The 20,572-nt window shown below is 46.2% G+C and overlaps 1 protein-coding gene across 1 annotated transcript in view; it reads left to right on the top strand.

Moving 5' to 3' along the window:
• Positions 1–2,975: 2,975 nt before the first annotated feature.
• GNB5 (G protein subunit beta 5) overlaps positions 2,976–20,572 on the top strand; it is a gene marked incomplete at both ends in the record, with an annotated part of 36,343 nt that continues 18,746 nt past the window's right edge. Inside the window, 3 exon segments of the mRNA XM_084240157.1 lie at positions 2,976–3,101; positions 6,738–6,849; positions 19,953–20,089. Of these exon segments, the coding sequence (XP_084096283.1) occupies positions 2,976–3,101; positions 6,738–6,849; positions 19,953–20,089 (375 nt within the window).

Below are 20,572 nucleotides of genomic sequence, written 5' to 3'. Positions count from 1 at the left end.
AAAAAAGCAATTTTATTGAGATATAATTCCCCAGACTTTTTATCATTTTCTTGTCAAAAATGCTCATTTGTTCTAGCTGTGAAATTTTCCCTCATAAAAAGGATTATTGCCAATAGGTGTAATAGAATGTGCTAAAATTAAATTTACCCAGTGATATAAGTACTAAAAGAAAAACATCAGGATATAAAATTCCAAACAGTACATGTAAACAGTATGGTCCCAATTGTCTTAAAAATCTGTTATTGCATACACCAAAATGTAAAGGGGGCTGTGGAGCTACCGGTGATTACTTCTTCCTTAGGCCTTTTTGATTTTTACAAAATTTCTACCGTGAATAAGTACAACATTAATAGTTTTTAAAAATACTATAATCTTTCAAATTTAGTTTGTAGCTTGTTTATGTTTAACCAGCCAAATCTGAATTGTGGTATGACTTAAGGTGGATAGGATTCAAAACTTGTGGTCCTCATTAAAAAGTGGTGTTTTCCAGGAACATGCAAAATCACATGATGCTGAAAATACTACTAGCAAAAAACTGAAGTTCAAAATTGTATGTGGTATATAATTCCTATTTTTTAAAGTATACACATATATCCTTACAAAGATACTAGAGAAATGCAGAGATAGTTATTTGTTGATATAGCACATGCAGGTGATGATCTATTTTCCTTCTTCATGTCCTTCTGTTTTTAATTATTTATAATGAATATTATAGCTCATAATTTGAAAAAAAGAAAATTCAGCCTGAGAAGGAAAATATTGTCTCTATCTAGATTTGGAATATTGGCACTTATTGTTTCATGTCATTTTCTGGTAATCTTCTGTTCCTACTCTGCTTGGTTCCTTGGGTTCCTCATGCCTTCCAGGCTTGACACTGCTACTCTGGAGAGCTCATCTCCTCTTCCCTGAACATAACAGTCACTTAACCTAGCTCCTTTTCCTGCTGCACATTCTCTCTCTGACCTATTTCTGGAAGCACAAATGCTGGAATAATCTGCCTGAATGACACTGCTCCCTGGCTGAGAAGCCCTAGGCTCACCTTTCTAATGCTATTATTTGAATCCTCAGCATGACCTTGTGACTGGCTGCCTCGGCAGGCTTGGACAGTGGGGGGCAACATTATCACCCCCCTCCACTGGGCCAGGCTCTGATGGGTTTAACTCACTCATGATGACGAAGTAGAGCAGCTTGATAGTGCCAGCTCTATGGGAAGGGCTATAGAGTCCCACAACACACAGATTCAGTCTCCATCATCAATTTTGATCTTGTTTTGGCCCTTGGTATTTTCACAGCAATAACACGATGTGCTGTCTCCCTCACAGGGTGACAGTGCCAGGCCAGGCTCGAGTGCTCAGTGTGGTCAGCAGCTGGTTCCCTTTTGAGCTTTCATCCCTAACAGACTGCCCTCCACTCCTTGTCAATTAGAGTTCTCAAGAAATACGCCAGGGCCTCCCTGGTGGCACAGGGGTTAAAGTCTCAGAGCTGTCAAGTTATCACCAGTCACTGTGGCATGAGTTGATCCCTGGCCAGGGAGCCACCCACATAGGGAGCTACCCACATGGCACAGCAGACCTCTCCTGTCTTACCCACTGCTCCCCTCAGCAGTAGATTTCAGTAGATCCACCTGTTCTGCTCCCCACTCTGGTGAATCCTCGTACCTCCCCCTTGTACCTCTGACCTACACCCCAGTTCTTGTATGCATAAATAAAAAAATGAATCTTTAAAAAAAAAGTACACCAGCCGCCCCTCTACTGTAGAAGCCCAACTCAGTCCATGAGCTGCCCCTTCTCTTTGCAGCCATTGTGACCTCTGCATGGCAGACATTCCCCTTCAAAGATATCCCATTGCCACCTCCCCCCAATATAAATCCCTCTTAAATTTGAAATGTTCAAACGAGTGCCCCCAAATAGCTAGACTCAGGGGGTTCTCTGAAATTTGATGTGGCACTATGGGACACCTGTAGAATTGGCATAACTGAGATAACAACTTCCTTCCCACCTTAACCTCCTTGGCCCCATCTCCAGCAATGCCACCACAATCCCTCAGCCTCTCAAACAGAAACCTACAAGTCATCATAGACCTCTCTCTCCTCATCCGCACACACTGCCATGTCCAGCTCCTCCTCCTCCTTTGTAAGTGTGGTCTAAACCCAATCCCCTGCATGACTTCAGTTCAGGCCTTCACAGCATCTTATCTGAACTGCGGGCATAGACTCTGTTTTTCTTGTATTTTCAGCCTCATCCCCCCGCCCATATTACAATTCCTCTAGTCACCATGCGATGGTAGATTTCAAGATCCTCATTTGATGGATTAGCAGAGATTCAGAGAAGTCAAGTGACTTGCCTAAGTAGTGGGGCCTGGATCTGATTGACCAGAGTCAGCACCTTTAGCCACTAGATGGTTTTGCTTCCTCAAGGTTGTCCTTCCTTCTGTGGCCCAACAGGCCTGGGCCTGTTGACTTTGGGTGAACAGGAGGCACCTGGGTTCTGTGACTGTCACGTGTTTAATAGGTAGGACGTCTTCCTTGCAGGAAGCCAATACCACATTTTCTTGCCTCATGCACTGCTTGGAGTCTGCCATTTTTTAACTCTTGTCTTTGCTCTAAAAGTTTTGGAGGAGGAGCAAGTTTTTATTGTTGTTTCAAATTAAGGAATCTATTGCCACAACACTTTCTGTTGTGAAGCCCCACAGGGTAGATTTTGTGCAACACAGATCAAGTCTGACCTGTCTGCCAGATGCCAAAACAGCAGGTTCAATTGACCTGTTGTCTGAGACTTTCTTGCTGATAAGTGAGTTGGTGTTGGCCCACATGCCATAGTAAATAAAGGGTACAATGTGAACTGCATATTAGGTATCCCACATGTAAAGATCTGAGCAACTACCATGATAAAAGGAAGATAAGTTCTAAAAAATTGCTTGTTACTTTTTCGCACATGTATCCTTTTCTTCTTTTTCAGGTTCATCTTGGGTAAAAGATGTGTGATCAGACTTTTCTAGTTAATGTATTTGGCTCCTGTGATAAATGTTTCAAACAAAGAGCTCTGAGACCAGTTTTTAAGAAATCTCAACAGCTCAGCTATTGTTCAAAATGTGCAGAAATTGTAAGTGCCAGTTTTAAAATTTTAGTTACTGTCTTTGTGATGTCTAACGTGATGTCAGATGTGAGGGTCCTGTGACAGACGGGGTGCTGCAGAACCCATGAGTTCATTTGATGAAGTGTTTAAATATTATCCAGAGTGTTTCAGTTATTATTATTTTAGGGCTACTGTTCTTTTCTTCTGTCTTCACTTAGTCTGTTTGACAAGCAACTCTGACAAACTAACAGCCCGGAGCAATGTTCTCAAGGCCCCCTACTGGCTAGGAACAGCTTTATTGAAAATGCAACCATTGCAGGGCCTCAGTTGTGAGCAAAAGTAAGCTCACAGAAAAGTGCTCCTTGGGCCTCCATCTTCAGCTAGGGCTAGGGACCAAACACAGATCATCGCATTCTTTTAAGTACGTGAAACAATCCTCACCAGAGGTGGCGATGCATAGCCTGCAGACCTTGCAGCAAAAGTGCCTGCAGTATCACTGCAGCCGTGGCAATCACATCTATCTCAGAGGATTTGCAAAGCAGTATACATGGTATGTCTGAGTGGAGCCTCCAGGAGGCAAAAGTGGTAAAGCAATCTTCCCCTAAAGCCCCACAGGAAACCCCCCAATTGTCAACACATTTTAAAACCATGCATCAAAGAGAGGAAAGATGACTTTTATGTTTTATGCAACTGAAGGAAAAAAGGCAGTATTCCTTTGTGGTCCCATTGTAACCCCAGCAGTGATAACATTTTAAGCAAGTATTTCTGTAAAGCAAATGACAAGCAGACAGCATATGGCACAGGTTTTGGGGTAGCATGGCACAGCCTGACATTGGACTCAGAGTCACTGCTTCTACTTGCCAAGTCCAGCTTGTCAAACTGAGGACATTCAGTTTTTAAAAGAAGCCTGCTTTTTTTTTAAAAAAAGAAATCCGCCATCCTGAAGGGTTCTATTTTTAATCTCGCTCTTCTGGTTTTAAGCAACTTTTGCTGTGGACAGAGGAGCCCAGAAACCTACCCATCACATCCTCTATAGCATCACAGGTCCCCCCCACCCCCAGGTCAGAAGCCCTGTCAGGAGATATTCTTCAGGTGACTGTTGGAGACCATCTCCACCATAAGCACAGGGGCATTCCCAACTACAGCTTCCTTTGGCTGAGGAGACACCCAATAACTGACAACTCTATTTTATACAGATAGGTGTGTCAGATGTGGAGACCCGACCCCAGTGGGTCTGAATAGGGGCAAGCCTATAACTCTACCTCTGCTGAAATGTAGCACACCTCAACTTCTCTGATTTCCAGCTTCCTGTCTTCAGGATTAAAAACAAAAAACCTAATGCCAAAGTACGGGAAGGCAGTGAAGCAAACTTTCCCAGCCATGAAACAGTTATACGACCTCATCTCTAATGGTATACTCTCCAAATTGTAGACTTTCACACTGGAGGATGTTTGGAGTTTAGAGAATCTCCAGAAAAGGGCACACATCAGTATGAACTGCCACTCACCCCAGGTCTTCACAGACCTAGCAGATCCTGGGCCCGGCACACACATCGCATGGTGTTGGAGAGGTAGCAGCTAAGGAGGTGATGAGAGGATATAGCTTTACCTTCTGAGATGATCTGGTGATCTGGTGATAAATAATGACCTATTATTTAAATTACTTCATGTGAATTACTCAAATGTATCAAACAGCCTTAGTAATAATGATGAATGTCTACTGGGTGCCTTGTGTACGCTCAGTGCTCTACTACTCACTCCTGTTGAAAAACCCTATGAGGAAGAGTTATTTCCCACTGACAGATGAGTCTGAGAAACAGAGAAGTTAAGTAAACCACCTCAGGACACACAGTACAGCCAGGATTTACCTCCAGGTAGTCTGGTCTATATAGCCAGTGCTCTTGACCTTTTGCCTCTCTGAAACAGGTGCAATATTTTTGCTTTTATATAGCGTATATATCCAAAGCATTTATATTTATATATTTTATCTATTATTTTATATATTTATCTTATTTTCTTTTTAATTATAGATATATATTTTATATAGTCCATTTTAAACATCCATTTAATAAACTAACATTAACTGAGTACTTGCTATACCAGTCATTATACTAAATACTGAGGATAAGTGATGAATAAACTTGTAGTGATGGGGAAAGAGAGAGGAACTGGCAGTTAATAAGCAACTGCTCTGGTGGAGAATTGGGTGAGAGGAATACTCACACATCTTATTTAATTCTCATAATAGCCCTATGAAGTGATAATGTGAAGTAGATTTTCCAGAGAAGGAAACCAAGGAGCTCAGAATCTAACCTCTGAAACAACTATGTATAAATTAATATCAATTAATTTTAACTTTTCTTAACTAGACAGGGCCCAGGACAGACAGCGCAGCTGGATTCCTCAAGGCAGGAGGGGGTAGATAAAAGGTAGAGGCAGTACCCAAATTCTGCCTGGTGGCGTTAGCTCTCGAATTGGTAGCCTTGGTCTGCCTTCCATGCTGCACGCTGGCGCATGCAAGATCATGAAAAAGTGAACAGGGGGAAGCCCTGGGTCAGGACTCCACACTGAAATCCAGAAGCTTGGAGCTGAGTGGAGTCAGACTGCCTGGGTCCAGATCCTATCTTTGCCTCTCCCTGGGAGTGTGACCCAAGAAAATCATTTAACCTTCTTGTGCCTCTATTTGCTTACTTGTAAAACTGGAATAATAGTACTCACTCGTGTCCACTGTTGGGAGAGCATCAAAGGAGTTACTGGTGTAAAGCACTTAGCACAGTGCCTGAGTCTAGCATAAGTCGCTCAATCTGTGTCCTTGAGAGAACTGTAGCAGCCCTTCATTTTAAGGTGGAGGCAGCTGCCTCAGAACTGCTCTATGTGAGCTGAGGGCACTTGGGCCCAGAAGCCCTGGTCTGGGCCTCTGCGCGCCTCTGCCCCCGGGTCAGGGACTTAATTCTCCCAAAGAGGAAAAGCAAAACCAAGCACAGGCCTCCTAATGCCATAGAAGCTGCAGAGCTTCTCGGGAGTCACGGGAGTCACGAGAACTAGTTTCACGTTTGTGTCTTTAAGTCAACAAACGAGGACCGTTTCCGGTTGATCGTGTGGGGAGCATCAGTGCCCCCCAGGGTCAGGCTGGCGTGAGTGGCGCAGCTCCGGCCTCCTTGCCGCACCCTGCCTGGCTCGCCCACTCCGCGCAGGTGGAGCGACTGGAGTCCGAGCGAGGGGAGGCGGGTGGGGGGCGCAGAGGGGCCCGGCAGGGCCGAGTGGCGGGACTTCTGCAGACGGCCAGGCGCCGGGCGGTCCGCAGAGGGGACGCCAGCCTGCCCCGTCCCCACGGGGGCGCGTCCGGCGAGTCACGCGCGCTCTGCGCCTCGGCTCCCGCGCGGACCCCACGACCTGGGCCTCCAGCTTGACCCCGGCGGGCCCGGCCCGGGGCTGGTGCCGGGGCGCGCGCGGCAGGTGCGGGGCGCGGGCGCGCGGGCCGGGCGGGGGCGCGGGCGGGAGGGGCGCCGTCAGCGCCGGAGGGCGGGGCGCGCTCGCGGGAGGCGCCGGGGGGAGGGGGGCGCGCGGGCGGCCGCTTGGGGCCCGCTGGCCAGCCCGGCTCGCTCCGCCCGCTCAGCCGCATCCCCGCTCTGCGCTTCCCTCCCCGCCGCGTCCCCGCGCGAAGATGGCAGGCGACGGGCTGCACGAGAACGAGACGCTGGCGTCGCTGAAGAGCGAGGCCGAGACCCTCAAGGGCAAGCTGGAGGAGGAGCGGGCCAAGCTGCACGACGTGGAGCGTGAGTGCGCGCCCGGGGGCGCTGCGCGCGGGGGGCGCGCGGGGGAGGCGAGGCCGGCGCGCGGCGGGGGCCGGGGGCGGGAGCCGGGCCCCCGTGCGGGGCGCCAGGTGGGGCGCGGGGGGCGATCGCGAGCCCGCGGAGGGTGTGGGGCCGAGCGGCTGGGCCCCGGAGCTGCCGGCACCTGCGGAGGCCGCGCGCGGCTGCGGCAGCCTGCGGGGAGCGGCTGCCGCCAGCCCCTGAGACCCAGGACCGCGGGAGCAGCTGCCGTCGGCGTCCGCCCGCAGGATGCGAACCGAGCTCGTGGCGGTGCCCTTCGCTGCCAGCCCGTGTGGGCGCGGCCTGGAGTAAACTGTTGTTTTTCATCAGAAGGACATTCTCCATCATGGTGGTGGCTTTGGGCACTTTTGCTACTTTTGCTTTTTGCAAGGAGCCAGACTCTGATTTGAAAGCTCATTTCTCTAATCTGCTCCCTTTCCTTGAGGGCCGGAGCCAGGTGGGGGAAGGGAAGCCGAGGAGTTTACCAGATCCAACCAGTTAGTTCACTTAGGGCAGTTTAAGAAACTTTGGGTAGATGCGGTGCGATTGGCATGAAAGGGCAGTAACGAGCGTGAATAGACTTAAGGACTGACCACCTCCTTGCTTCAGAACGGTCTCTGTGATTGTGGTGAGCGAGCAAGTACACGGCCAGGGTAAATGACTCTGGGCGGATTGGCTTCCCTTTACTCCGCAGATGGTTTGTCCTCGATGAGCCAGGCTTGGGGAAGAGATGTGGAGAGGCAGCTCCTTGTGCGGAGCAGGGCTTCCCCAGGGTGCCCTGGGGACAATATGCTTCCACCTTTCCTATTTGATACCACCCCCTTAAATTCCACTTGGAAAAGGAAAATGGGCCCTCTAGCAAAGTTCATTCCTTGCTCTGAAAATGCTTGCTGGGAGCAGGTGGCCTGAATCTAGAGTATTGTGTTTTTATAGGAACCTCCTTTAAATAAGAGACACACTGAGCCTCTGTATCATTCAGATAGTTCAGCGACTATGAACTATAAACCCCAGATAAAGTAGTTAAGCAAATTGGGAGTGATTTCTTCCATAACAAGGACAAGGGGAGGCGATCACCAGGTTTGGCTCAGCTACCCACTATGCCATCAGGACCCCTTCCTTTCTTGTCCATGGCTCTGGGAGCACTGGCATTTTCCCAGTGCTGGTAACATGATTGCCGCTTCTCCAAACATCACTTCTGGATCCAGGGCAGGAATGAGGGGAAATACAGGCACAAACCTCTTGTTCTTACTAGGAGAACAAAAGTTTTCCCCCAAACCTACTTTCTCTCTAACAGATTTCTGGCTACTGTGAGGGAGTCTGAGGAAGGGAGAACGGAGCTGGGCACTTTGCCATCTCCAAATAAAGCTGGGTTTCTGTCATCAGAGATGGAGAATGGACATGGGGGTGGGGAGGCATGACACAGGTTTGCCCTGTTTCCCTTTGCGAATTCCTGCACTCTGTAGTGATAAGGATGATGCTGTAAATGTGATATTGGTGCCCGTGAGGTCAGTTGTGGAATTACTCTGTTTTACAGGTGAGGAAACTGAGGCACAAAGAGGCGAAGGTCTTGCTAATAAGTGGCGACATCAAGCAGTTAAAACTCCAGCCCTGAAATTCACTTAAACTCTTTGGAAAATGTTTTTGTGCTCTGGAGATGGAATTCTCCAGAAACTCTTAGCAGTGCACATAGCCCACTGGGGTGTTTTTTAGCCTTTTCTGTGATTTTGTAAATTGCTTAAGACAGAGATTTAGTTAAAATGCAGCTTCTCAACAGGGAACCCCTGTCCTGCCAAGGGTATAGTAGTGCTCTTAGAGGCCTGGGTCAGATTGTGCACCCGCAGTGGAAAGAGAGATCTCTGCCTGGATATAAGTTTTCATTTTCAAGTTGGAAAGACTGGCATTCACGTGGGCACTTCCCTTTCATTCTCTTGGCCACTTCTGGACCACTTCTCCACTCCTGTATAAAACCTCTGTTCCTTTTCGGCTCCTGTCATTTGACTGACATCCCTCTTACCTTCCTCTGTGAGTCAGTCTCCTGACCTCCCAGCCCTGCGCCCTCATATCTCAAGGGCTTTGGCATGAAGCCTGAGTTTTTTTTACCTTAAACACTGTCCCATTCTTGGGCTCCTCTGAGTCCACAAGGGTGATCCTGTAACTCACTGGTGCCTCACTCCACTACAGCCCTCCGGCCCCCCACTCAGATCTGCCCCCACCCAAACCTCTGACTTCTACTTCCTCGCCTTGCCCCAGTCTTGCCCCAGGAAATCCCTGTCCTCTTGGGTCAACAGGCTCTTCTCTCTTCTAGTCTCTCAACTTTTTTTTTTTTAAGATTTATTTATTCATTTATACAAGAACCGGGGTACAGGCCAGATGAGCGGGAGGGTGAGTGGATTCACTAGAGCCAGAGCGGGGAGCAGAACAGGCAGACTGACGAAATACACTGCTGAGGGGAGCAGTGGGCACGACAGGAGAGGTCTGTGCACCATGTGGAACCCTCACCGCTGGCCAGCCGGGATCGAACATGCGCTGCAGAGGCTGCGGACAGCTTCACAGTGCAACACTCAACCGCCTGCGCCACCAGGGCGGCCCTAGTCTCTCAACTTCTTCCTGGACCTCTGTGTTTACATAGATGCCCCTAATGTCCCACCCTACTCAGGGAAACCTTTAGGCCATAAGTTAAGGTAACCAACTGAACTCACTTTACCTGGGACTCTGGATTCTACAATGGAAAGTGTTGCCTCCAGGAAAACCCTTCAGTTTCCCATTTGATGCAGTGCCATAAAGTGGGTCATTCTGCTCCAGGGCAACTTCTGTTAGCCCTGACTTGGCCGAATTCTTATCTTAAAAGAGTCAGCACAACCAAACTAGAGGCTAAACTTGGAGGAAAATGAACTTTCCTGACTCCAGCTCCTCACTTCTACAGCTCCCATCCCTCTGACCCTCAGATTGTGTCCATTCCTTTGGGCCTCATCCCCAAGTCAGGCCCTCGCCCAACATTAACTGCGGGAAATGGGTTATATAGGTGGCCTAGGAAGAAACCTGCCTACATTAAACTCACAGTCCGTGGCCCTGCCTTACCTCTTAGTCCTCCAGAGTTTCAGGCTTCTCCCCAGGTATTTTCACTTACTGCCTTCTGCTTACTTCCATGAGTAAGTGCTTCAGAATCAATCCTTGCTTGAATCTGAGACATTTTGGAATCTTGAGGTCACAGCTTAGTTTCCCGTTGCTCTTGTACGCATTTCCACAAACATGGAATTTATGACGTCATAAATTCATTCTCTTACAGTTCTAGAGGTCAGAAGTCTATAACGGGGGCACGGCTGCTTTCCTTCCAGAGGCTGTGTGGGAGACGCCATCCCTTGCCTGTTCTAGGTGTTAGAGGCTGCCCACGGTCCTTGCCTAGTGACCCCACTTCACTCCAACCTCATTTCTGTCATCACATCTCCTTCTTTGACTCTGACCCCCTTCTTATAAAGATCTTGGTGATTGTACTAGACCGATGTCATTACATTGAACCCACCTCTTTAATCAAGGATAATCTATCTCAGGATCCTTAACTCAGCCATACCTGCAAACTCACTTTTACCATGTAAGGTAACATACATAATCATAACTTCTGGGGTCAGGATGTGTGTGGACATCTTTGGGCAGCTGCTGCGGACCAGCACAGCAGTAGACGATGAGGCCGCCTGAGGGTTGAGAGAAGCGTGCAGGGTGGTCAGGGTGTCGGTGAAAGAAATGACAAACAGACACACTTCAAGAGAGTGAAAATCTGAGTGTAATTTAATTTGAGTTGGTGACCAGTATATATATGTTTTCTAAAAGCATAGGAATGGCGAACATCAGTGAAGAAATCAGCCTGCTTATAGGTTTAGCTTATCATTGACAGGGCAGTGATTTACATCTGGACCCAGGCGCATTCCTAAGTAGTTAGGCTATTAATTTTTTTTTTATTTTATGTGATTACTTTTTATTTAAACTACTCGCTACCACTAAATTACTATTAATTAGCACGGGTGAATTTTACTTTTCACAATGTAATATTTTTATCATTAAGATTAATGCTAACAAGGCTAAGCATACAAGAGAGAAATTATTAAGCTAACAGTTCTATTAATACACAGAGTTTAGTGACGTTTCATTTGAATCAGCCTAGTTATTAGATTTCGTATGTTCTTTTTAATCGGCAAATCAATGACCTTTTTAGACAGAGAAAGAGAAAAGATTTTAGAAAGAGAAAAGATTTTATAGAGACAATTGTATTAGAATAAAGTTTGTGGGTCTAGAGAAGGTGAGATAAGTTTCCGTGTGGACAGCATTCCTGTAGTGGCTCCTGGTGGTCGTTATTTTTTAACAGGCTTCCGTCTTATCTATGTCTTCAGGGAGTTTGCTGTTCTCCCCCTGCGCGCTGGTTGCCCAGCAGGACCAAGGGACCGTGGCGCAAGCCATTAGCCCTAAGGGTCACTGCGGGGGGAGGTGCAGCAGGCAGCCTGTAACAAGCTCTTAAACTGGAGGGTTCACATGTTTCAGCATCAGTGTTCCCAAAAACTTCTTCTCCTTATGGATGAGGAAGCTTCTGAATTCCAGGAAAAGGCTAAGGGCTTTTCTCAAAGTTATATAATGACCCTAAGGGAGGATGTGGTATAGAAATCAGGATTCACGCTCCTACCACAGCTTTCCTCACCAGCCACGCCATTTCTCAGAAAGTAGAGACTTACATTCAAAAGGGAAGGGGGAAAAAAAAAAAAAAAGCAAACCCATGTGTGTGTGAATACCAAGAGATGTCAATATTCAATATTAAGTTAAAAAAAAAAATTGCAGGCCTCCCTCGTGGCTCAGGGGTTAAAGTCTCAGTGCTATCAAGCTATCACCAGCCACTGTGGTATGCGAGCAATCCCCAGCCAGGGCACAGCAGACCTCTCCTGTCCTGCCCACTGCTCCCCTCAGCAGTGTATTTCAGTAGATTTGCCTATTCTTCTTCCCAATCTGCCTCTGGTAAATCCTCTGACCCCTCCCCCCACCTCTGGGCCTGCACCCCAGCTTTTGTATGCATACATAAATAAAAAATAAATCTAAAAATAAATAAATAAAAAACATTTGCAATGGGCTGAACATTAGCTTAAACAAGGTATGCTTGTATGTACATTAAATTTGTGTGACAGGATACAAGAGGTAGGGAAGTAGCTCTAGGTAGGGAAGTAGCTTCACTTTATATCATCTGTGCTTTAACTTCTTTTAGAGCCTCAGGAAAACTAGGAGAACTGGAGTGGGAGTTAAAATCAAGAAAATAGGAGAGAGTTCAACGTTAGTACTTAATTTGAAATTAAACCAAATGGTGATCTAGAAGATAGGATGAAAGTAGACCAAGCAGGAAGGATGCTGTGCTTGTTCATTTCAGCCAACATGCACAGCAGCCTCCTGGGGCTACTGGGAGCTTGGTCCAGATTCCCACCTCCCCTGGGGCAGATTTTAAAACTGTGTAGGGACACAGCAACTTTAAGAAAACTGATAGAATTTCTCTAATCCAGACTTGGGCAAATCACAGGATTTATCATCCCATGCTAGTCACTATTCTAAATGTAACTTTCTATGTATTCTAAATGTAACTTTGTGAAAGGTTTTATTCTCAAATGTTTGGTGCTGTGAACCTGGGACTATGCTGCTTTTAGGGCATGGAGAAATCTAAGAAAACCAAATTTCTGGATTAGTCAGAAACAGATCTGTTGGATCGCTTTTTCCACATCCTAAGGAAATACACTGCATGTCTGGAGGCTTACAAAGTGAGTTTTCCCATAGAGTAATCCACTTCCCGTTGCGCTCCCGCATGCTGCCTGCAGCCATGAGAGGGAGCAGGGAGCAGGAAGCTAGCCTGCCTTTCACTTCCTCTTCCCTTCTTTTTATGTGGGCATCCACAATCACACATGAGCTAACTAATGCAGTGTTTCTAGAATACTTGGGCTCTATCTAGCAGAATGAACTAATGCTCACTGAAGAAAATTTAGAAATGTAAAAGAAAATAAGTCATCCATAACTCCACCAGCCAGAGGTGGCCACTTTTAATACGTTGCTGTATCTCGTGGTTTACGTTTTACTGTTTATGTGTATATAAGTATAACTGAATTTGTACTAGGTAGAGAATTTGAGCCTAGTTTTAATTTAACACAATGTATTGAATAGTTTCCCAACTCAATTGCAGTTCTTTTTAGTGTCTTCATTTAAAAACTACTGCATGACCAAGATGAAAATGCATACATTGTGCAAAAATGAAAAATGATGTAAAAAATATATAAAATAAAATCACAATAGGTAGTGCCTCAGTCCAAAAAAAAAAAAAATAGGGCCTCCCCAGTGGCACAATGGGTTGAGCACAGTGCTGTGAAGCTGTCCACAGCCTCTGCAGTGCAGGTTTGATTCCCTGCCGGCCAGGAAGATTCCCACATGGCACAGCAGGCCTCTCCTGTCTTGCCCGCTGCTCCCCTCAGCAGTGTATTTTGGTCATCTGCCTGTTCTGCTCTCCACTCTGTCTCTGGTGAATCCTCTTACCCTCCTGCACCTCTGGACTGTACCCTAGCTCTTTTATAAAAATAAATAAATCTTAAATAAATAAAAAATAAAAAAACTACCACATGGAATCATATAGTATTCCCTCTTAAAATCTGTATCATAACCCTTCCAATTTTTTTCAACTCTTAGGATGTTTCCTTTTATTTTTTTTTTTCATCAGTTAGGTTGGATTGAGATAAAATTGGTTTACATAATTTTTTTAATAGTTTAATGCATTTTAATAGCAAACCTATGGACCAGCACAGAAGACAGACACTAAAAAATGTCCTTGCATGTAGGACAACTCAGACAAGTACAGGAGAGGGACAGAATCTACTCTGTGATAAAAATGCTACAAACACCACTTAGTTGCTATCAATAATAAATGTACTTGTTTTTAAAAAATCCAAATGCTGGCATTGTCCAGACAAACTTAACAGGTTTATTTCTAATTGTTACAGAGTTGAACTGCTGAAACTTGTTCACTAAAACACTTTAACTTGCATTAATGCCTTATCTCCCTAGATTTATGTTGAAAATTCACACACAAATGAAAATGTTGTCTCTCATCCCTGCATCCTCCTTTTCCCATTTACCAGCTCAGCTCTACTGTGATCTATTTTCTTTTTTTTTTTTTTTAAGATTTATTTATTTATACACGGACTGGGTACAGTCAGAAGTGCGGGAGGGTGAGAGAATTCACCAGAGCCAGAGCGGGGAGCAGAGCAGGCAGAAGGACCGAGGTACACTGCTGAGGGGAGCAGCGGGCGGCAGGAGAGGTCTGCGCGCCATGTGGGACCCTCCTCCGGTGGCCGGGGAGCAGCCGGGGATCGAACCGGCACCGCAGAGGCCGCGGGCAGCTTCACAACCCAGCGCTCAACCGCTGCGCCACCGGGGAGGCCCTACTGTGATCTATTTTCTATGTAGGGCTTCTGGTCAGATATATCTGTGGGAATGCAGGGGAGGGCAGTGAAAGGGGGGCTTCTCCAGCTCAGATGGAAGCCCGAAACCACTGCACCACACAACTGCCAGACCCCAGCCCCGGCACATCTGGTGCCCAACACAGGGTGCCCAGCGGCGTGCTCGGCTCTGCTTGCTAGGTTACTAAGGTCTCCTGGCTCTCACTTTGGGCTGAACCAGGACTCGGGTGAGTTTCATAACTCTTGTTCCAGAATTCCCTCTCTCTGACCCATTGCTGTACCCACATCGAGTAGTTTAGAGGCTCCAAGGTCATGATGCCTCCTAGACTAAGAGCCATAGTCACCGCCTCACCTAGTCTTTGATATTTTTATTTATTATTTATTTTTTTTTGTGGGACCCTTGCTGGTGGCCGGGAAACAAACCGGTGCTACAGAGGCTGCGGGCAGCCTCACAACCCAGCCCTCAACCACTGTGCCACCAGGGGAGGCCCCTTTGATATTTTTAACTAATTACAACCACTTGCTCAGAGTTTACCCCAGCATGGAGGATATTTCTCCATTCTTTGTGTCCCCTAAGGTGCTTAACCTCTCAGAGCTTCGGTTTCATTCCCTGTAGAAATGAGTAAAGTCTGCGTCCTCAGGCCGTGTGTGAAGATCCAAGGAGACAAGCAGTAAATGATGAATAATGGCAACACACATTGAAAGCATTTTTAAAATGTGCTTTGCCTTTGAGTCAGCAGCTCCACTAATGGGAACTTATCTAACAAGGTGATGTAGTACAGTGCTGTCATAGCATCTCTGGGACAAAGTTTAAGTGTCCCCCAGTAGGGAATTTTTAGATTATTGTATACCCATACAGTGCAATGTCACCTCGTCATTTAAAATGACAGATATGAAATTATACATGGAAAGGGATCCATAAACATATCAGGTTAAAAAAAATAGGTCCCCACAATTGTTTGTGGAGTGTAATCTGCTTACATGTGCACACGTATGCAGAGAAATGGTCTAGAAGGAAATGCCCCAAATGTTAAAAATGCTTGAGCTAAACAGAACTTTAAGAGTCTATATGTTACTATTTTGTGATTATTTTCAGTGGGCATGAATTTACTTCTATGATTATATGAAAAGCAGCGGAGAAAAAAAAACCCTCGTTGCCTGGAACCCCTGATTCTCCCTCTCCATTTCTCTCCTACCCTAAATACTTTTCAGTTCTTGTTGCCTTTTAATTTCAAGAGCCCTCTTTCTTCCAGGTTATGTTGTTGTTTCCTATTTTTCTCTTTCTCAAGTTCTAGGACCCCAGTTCTACATTTCTTATTCCTGGACTGTCAGCACCTCTTAGGCATGTTAATTTGCCCTCCAAACTAAATTGCATAACACCCCATCGACTAGGTCATTGTCTTCCATTTTACTGAGAACAAAGATATTAAGAAGCTAGTTTCCCACCTCCCTGCGACATCCACTCTGGTGGCCACACCTACCAGCACAATGGCCCTGTTCCTCTAGGGGCTCCCTGACACCACTGTTGGCCACTGGCACACTACCCTGGATTTGTTCCTGTGTGCCAGCCTTCTGCCCCCTGGAGGCTGTGAGTTCTGTGAGAGCAGGGACTGTCTTGTCTTTCCTGGACCCAAGCATCTGACACAGAAGACCTGGCACATAGGAGGGGTTCTGAAAACCCCACTCGAGCAGTAAACAGTTACTGGCCTCTCCTTTTAGCTCTTGAGTTCCAGCCATGGTTTTCCATTTCTACTGACTGCCACCACCTACTTCACCAAAAAGAATACTTGCCACCTGTATTCCTAGCCAGCTCCTTTTTCAATTTCCCATTTGGGTTTGGAACATCACTGTTTTTCAGCCATGAACTCCAGAATCCTCCTTTTTCCTGCTTGCTCTGCTCATCCAAGATGCTGCATTTATGAAGGTGGGACCCACCTCCACCTTTAGTGGATATAGTCCACCTGGGGAGCTTGTGGGAAATGCAGGGCCCCTGGCTCTGTTCCATGGTTTCTGATTCCTTGGGTCAGAAAACAGGCATGTCCGCCACATCTAGTGCTAGTGAGTAAGCCCCAGGAAAGGAATTGCTTGGCAGGGCTGATGGTTTAGAGTAGGAGGAGAAAAAGAAGGAAAGGGGGCTTAAAAATTCCATTTACACACCAAAAACTGCTGCCTGTGACTGCCACTGCTGATTGAAATGTAATAAGTATTAAGCATTTCATTTATTATGTCAACTACTGGGTACCCACTGTGTGCTGAGCTGGAGAGTAACAGCTAACACTTATCAAAAGTGCTTCCTTTGTGCCAGGTACAAAGAGTCATCCCAACAACCTCACGAGGGAAGTGAGGCGGCAGGAAGGTAAGCTGCCGGCTTGAGAATGTATGGTGGTGCTGGGCAGAGTCTGGCTTTGTCCCTGGCAGCTCTAACCCAGAGCCTGGCAGCGTGACTGCTCCACTTGCACTCTAAGGGGACCAAACGAGAAATACCTGCTGCTTCCCTTCTAGTGGAATTTCCTCAAGCATATCATTTACTCTAGTAAGTTCCTATTTTGGAAACTAGCTGTTTGTGTTCTTATTTCTTTAAAAATATAAGTCCCGGAGGGGTGGTCTGTCAGAAGGTGAGAGGAGAAGCCACACCTGATCCGAGCCGCCACAGATACCCTGTTCCTGGCCACAGAACACATTCCGCTCCTTTCCAGGTGGTTGTTTTTTCCTTCCAGGTATTTAACTTTTTAAAATTCCTTGGATGTGAGATTTGGCGGATAGAAGCAGGATGGAGTGGGTTGCGGGTGAATCCTACGTGGGAAGGGAAAATGCAGTGAGAAAAAATAATTAATAGTTGGATATGTTCGAATTCACATTATGTAAGGAGGTCCTATTTTGGTTTGGTGAGTCATCTCTTTTTTTCCTTTTTTGTAAGAGGACATTTAAAAGTTACGGTCCTAAAGCTGAATTGGGGGAAGACAGAAATATTAGCAATATGAAGTCTCAAAGTGAAATGCTAAACAAAGTGTGCTGAAAACTATGAGATGGTGCAGATTTGTGTAAGAGGCCTGTAAGAATTTAGAAAATTCATTCAATGTGTCTGTTAAAAAATGTATCTGAAAGATTACATGCTGCTTCTAACAATAAAAAATATGATGTTTTAGCAGAATTGGTGGCATAATAATTGCAAGTTGTGTGGCACTTTATAGTTTAGCAAGATTTTTTTTAGTTTGTGTTTTCACAAAGACTTGAATCTGTTCACTCTTGTTCTTTCATCATAAAGAAATGGGGCAGCTGAAAAATCAAGACCTCTTAGAAAAGTGATTGATTACAGAGCTAGTGCAGGGAAATAACTAGATGAGCTTCAAATAAAAAGTGCTCAGAGAATAATGGAGACTCTCAGAAGGAGGCCTGCTTGATGAGGCTTCTGCTGAGCCAAACCTGAACTGGGTAGACCATCAAAAGTACATCCATCAGGGAAGAGGGACAGCTCCTCTTTATTAGAAAACCATATGAAAGATGCAGAAGGAATAATGGAATTAGAAAAATCACCATTTGCCAACCATTGTAATAACTGACAGGCAGGCAAGAATCATAAATGTATGTTACATCTGTTACTCAAGTTTGAGGAACATATTAATAAAGTACGTCTCCATGAGAGACTGTTTCATTACAAAAGGCAAAATGGTCTAGTGGAGAAACCTGGCAGGTGCTGCCTTAAGCATCTGAGTAGTATCGCCCGTGATGGTCACAATGGATGGCAGGTGCCTCCTGATGGGACGCAGTGACAGGAACTCAGAGTCAGTCTGTGGGGTTCCTTCCAAACATGCATTCTGAAACACAGTCTTGAGCAAGCATCAGGAACATGCAAGGTAAGGAACAAAATAACCTGAGTCTAAAGAAACATGACGACCGAATGCCACATACAATCTTGGTATTTCTTTTGCTATAAAGACATTATTGGGAGAATGGAGTATCTCAATAAGGGCTGTAGTTTAGACATGGTTTTGTTTCAGTGTTAATTTTCTGACTTTGATCATTGTACTGTGGCTTATGTAAGAGAATTTCTTGTTTTTTGGAAATACACTGAAGTGTTCAGAGAGAAGGAAGGGACGAGGAGAGGATGAAGGCTTTCTTTCTCCAGAAGGAGGTCTGGTGTCCTGTGGCTTAAATCAGAGCTGACCCCTCTGGGCTAGGGCTTGCAGAATTGAGATGAGCTCTCCCCCGGCAAGCTCTGGCAGCTCCAGGGAGGCACGAGGGCCTTGCCCCACTCAAGTATCTCAGTCTGTACCTTTCCTGCATTGTCCCTTTGCCTAGAATGCACCTGCCCTGCTGGGAGGTCTGGAGGAAAAAGTGGATGGGGGTAGTAGCAGCAAGGCTTCTCCTTCCAGCACCGCCTGTAAACAGAAGGCAGGTAACTTCCCGAGGAGGGATACCAGTTGTTTCCCCCACCTCAGTTTCCTCACCTGTACCATGAGGTGCCTACACTGGTCCTTACCTCCCTCTGAAACTCATCAGTGCCGCCTCTGTAAACTCTGCCTTAGCCTTGGGAGGGGAGCTGGCATCCCAGCCACTGAAAGATTGCTTTTTGGAAGTCCTTCCTGGACTTAGATATGTAGGTCATGTGTTCAGACTTTTAGAACAGTGTGTTGCTATCTTATGACACTTAAGTTTTCAGTGAACCCCCATGTGTGCCGTTTGGTGGTTTGCTTGTGCATCTTCCTGTAGCACGTGTATAGGGTGCCTGCTCTGTGCTGGGACAGTGCTAGGCAGAGGATCAGTAGGGTCACGGTGCCTATGGTCAGCAGCATGGGTGCACCTGGGGGCACCTGCCAGGATAGTTTTTTATGAAGTCACTTTTCCTTGTGACCAGAAAATGACAGATAAAAGAATGAGAGGCCTCAGCTTGGCTCCCAGATCATTAGAGAAATAGCCTCAGTCTCCTCACCTGAAAGAGCAATCTCTGTTGCCTGCCTTGCTCACCTCACCATGCTGTGACCCTTCAGTGAGGGAATTCTGTGTAGCGCTCTACAGGTATGAGGTGCTCTTTGTCGTTAATCCTTCAACATACATATATGGACATGTGTTGAAAAATGTCCTTCTTGAAATGTCATTCTTTTTTTTTTTTTTAAGTTTCAATCACTACTTTTTTTAGATTTATTTATTTATTTATACATGCACTGGGTACAGTCAGAAGCGCGGGAGGGTGAGAGAATTCACCAGAGCCAGAGCGGGGAGCAGAGCAGGCAGAAGGACCGAAGTACACTGCTGAGGGGAGCGGCGGGCGGCAGGAGAGGTCTGCGCGCCATGTGGGACCCTCCTCTGGTGGCCGGGGAGCAGCCGGGAATCCAGCCAGTGCTGCAGAGGCTGCGGGCAGCTTCGCAACCCAGCGCTCAACCGCTGCGCCACCCGGGAGGCCCTTGAAATGTCATTCTTAAACACAGTGGTATCTCCACCCATTTCTGAACTTCAAAGAAAGAGCATTGTGAGGACATGATTACAAAGAACAGGAGAATCAGGCTGTGGCTGCAGAGAAAGACCAATGTCCTCCTGTGCCCATGTGTGGCTCAGAACCTAGTCCTGGTGTGCACAGTTGAATTGACCGTGACATTGTCCTTGCAGTGCACCAGGTGGCAGAACGGGTGGAAGCCCTGGGGCAGTTTGTCATGAAGACCAGAAGGACCCTCAAAGGCCATGGGAACAAAGTTCTCTGCATGGACTGGTGCAAAGATAAGAGGAGGATCGTGAGCTCGTCCCAGGTATGTCACACCTGACGAGTCGCCTACGAGGCTTCTGTAGATATTTTAAATAATCCACAAGCTTTAACATTGACATCACTGCTTTGTTTATATTTTACATGTTATTAATCTCCTGTATTACTTACAAAGCTGGTATGTCACATTGCACTTGCCTTTTTAAAAAATGTTCATTAAAAATTTAACTTAACACTTAAGTGTTTTACCGCATTTAGGAAACACTGGGGAAGAGAACAAAAAAGTCTTTACTCCCATTCCCTGTCACAACCATTATTGTTTAGAGCATTTCTTTCTAGTTATCTGTTTTCCCCCAAATTCTCATTATTACAAAATGTTTATCTAGATATCTGCCTTGCCTTTTTGAATTTGTTCTATCCTTCAAAGTGTAATATGTGCTGAATTTTCTATCACTCATGTGCTACTTTTAGGAGGGAGGGGGATGCTTGGCAGTGCTGATACCCTCCGTCCATCCACTCTGCTGCAGAG

This window comes from Talpa europaea (assembly GCF_964194135.1).
Source record: "Talpa europaea genome assembly, chromosome: 8".
In the NCBI taxonomy this organism is placed as follows: domain Eukaryota; kingdom Metazoa; phylum Chordata; class Mammalia; order Eulipotyphla; family Talpidae; genus Talpa; species Talpa europaea.
The sequence above is the reverse complement of the archived record's forward strand: the minus strand, read 5'-3'. Positions and strand labels throughout refer to the sequence as shown.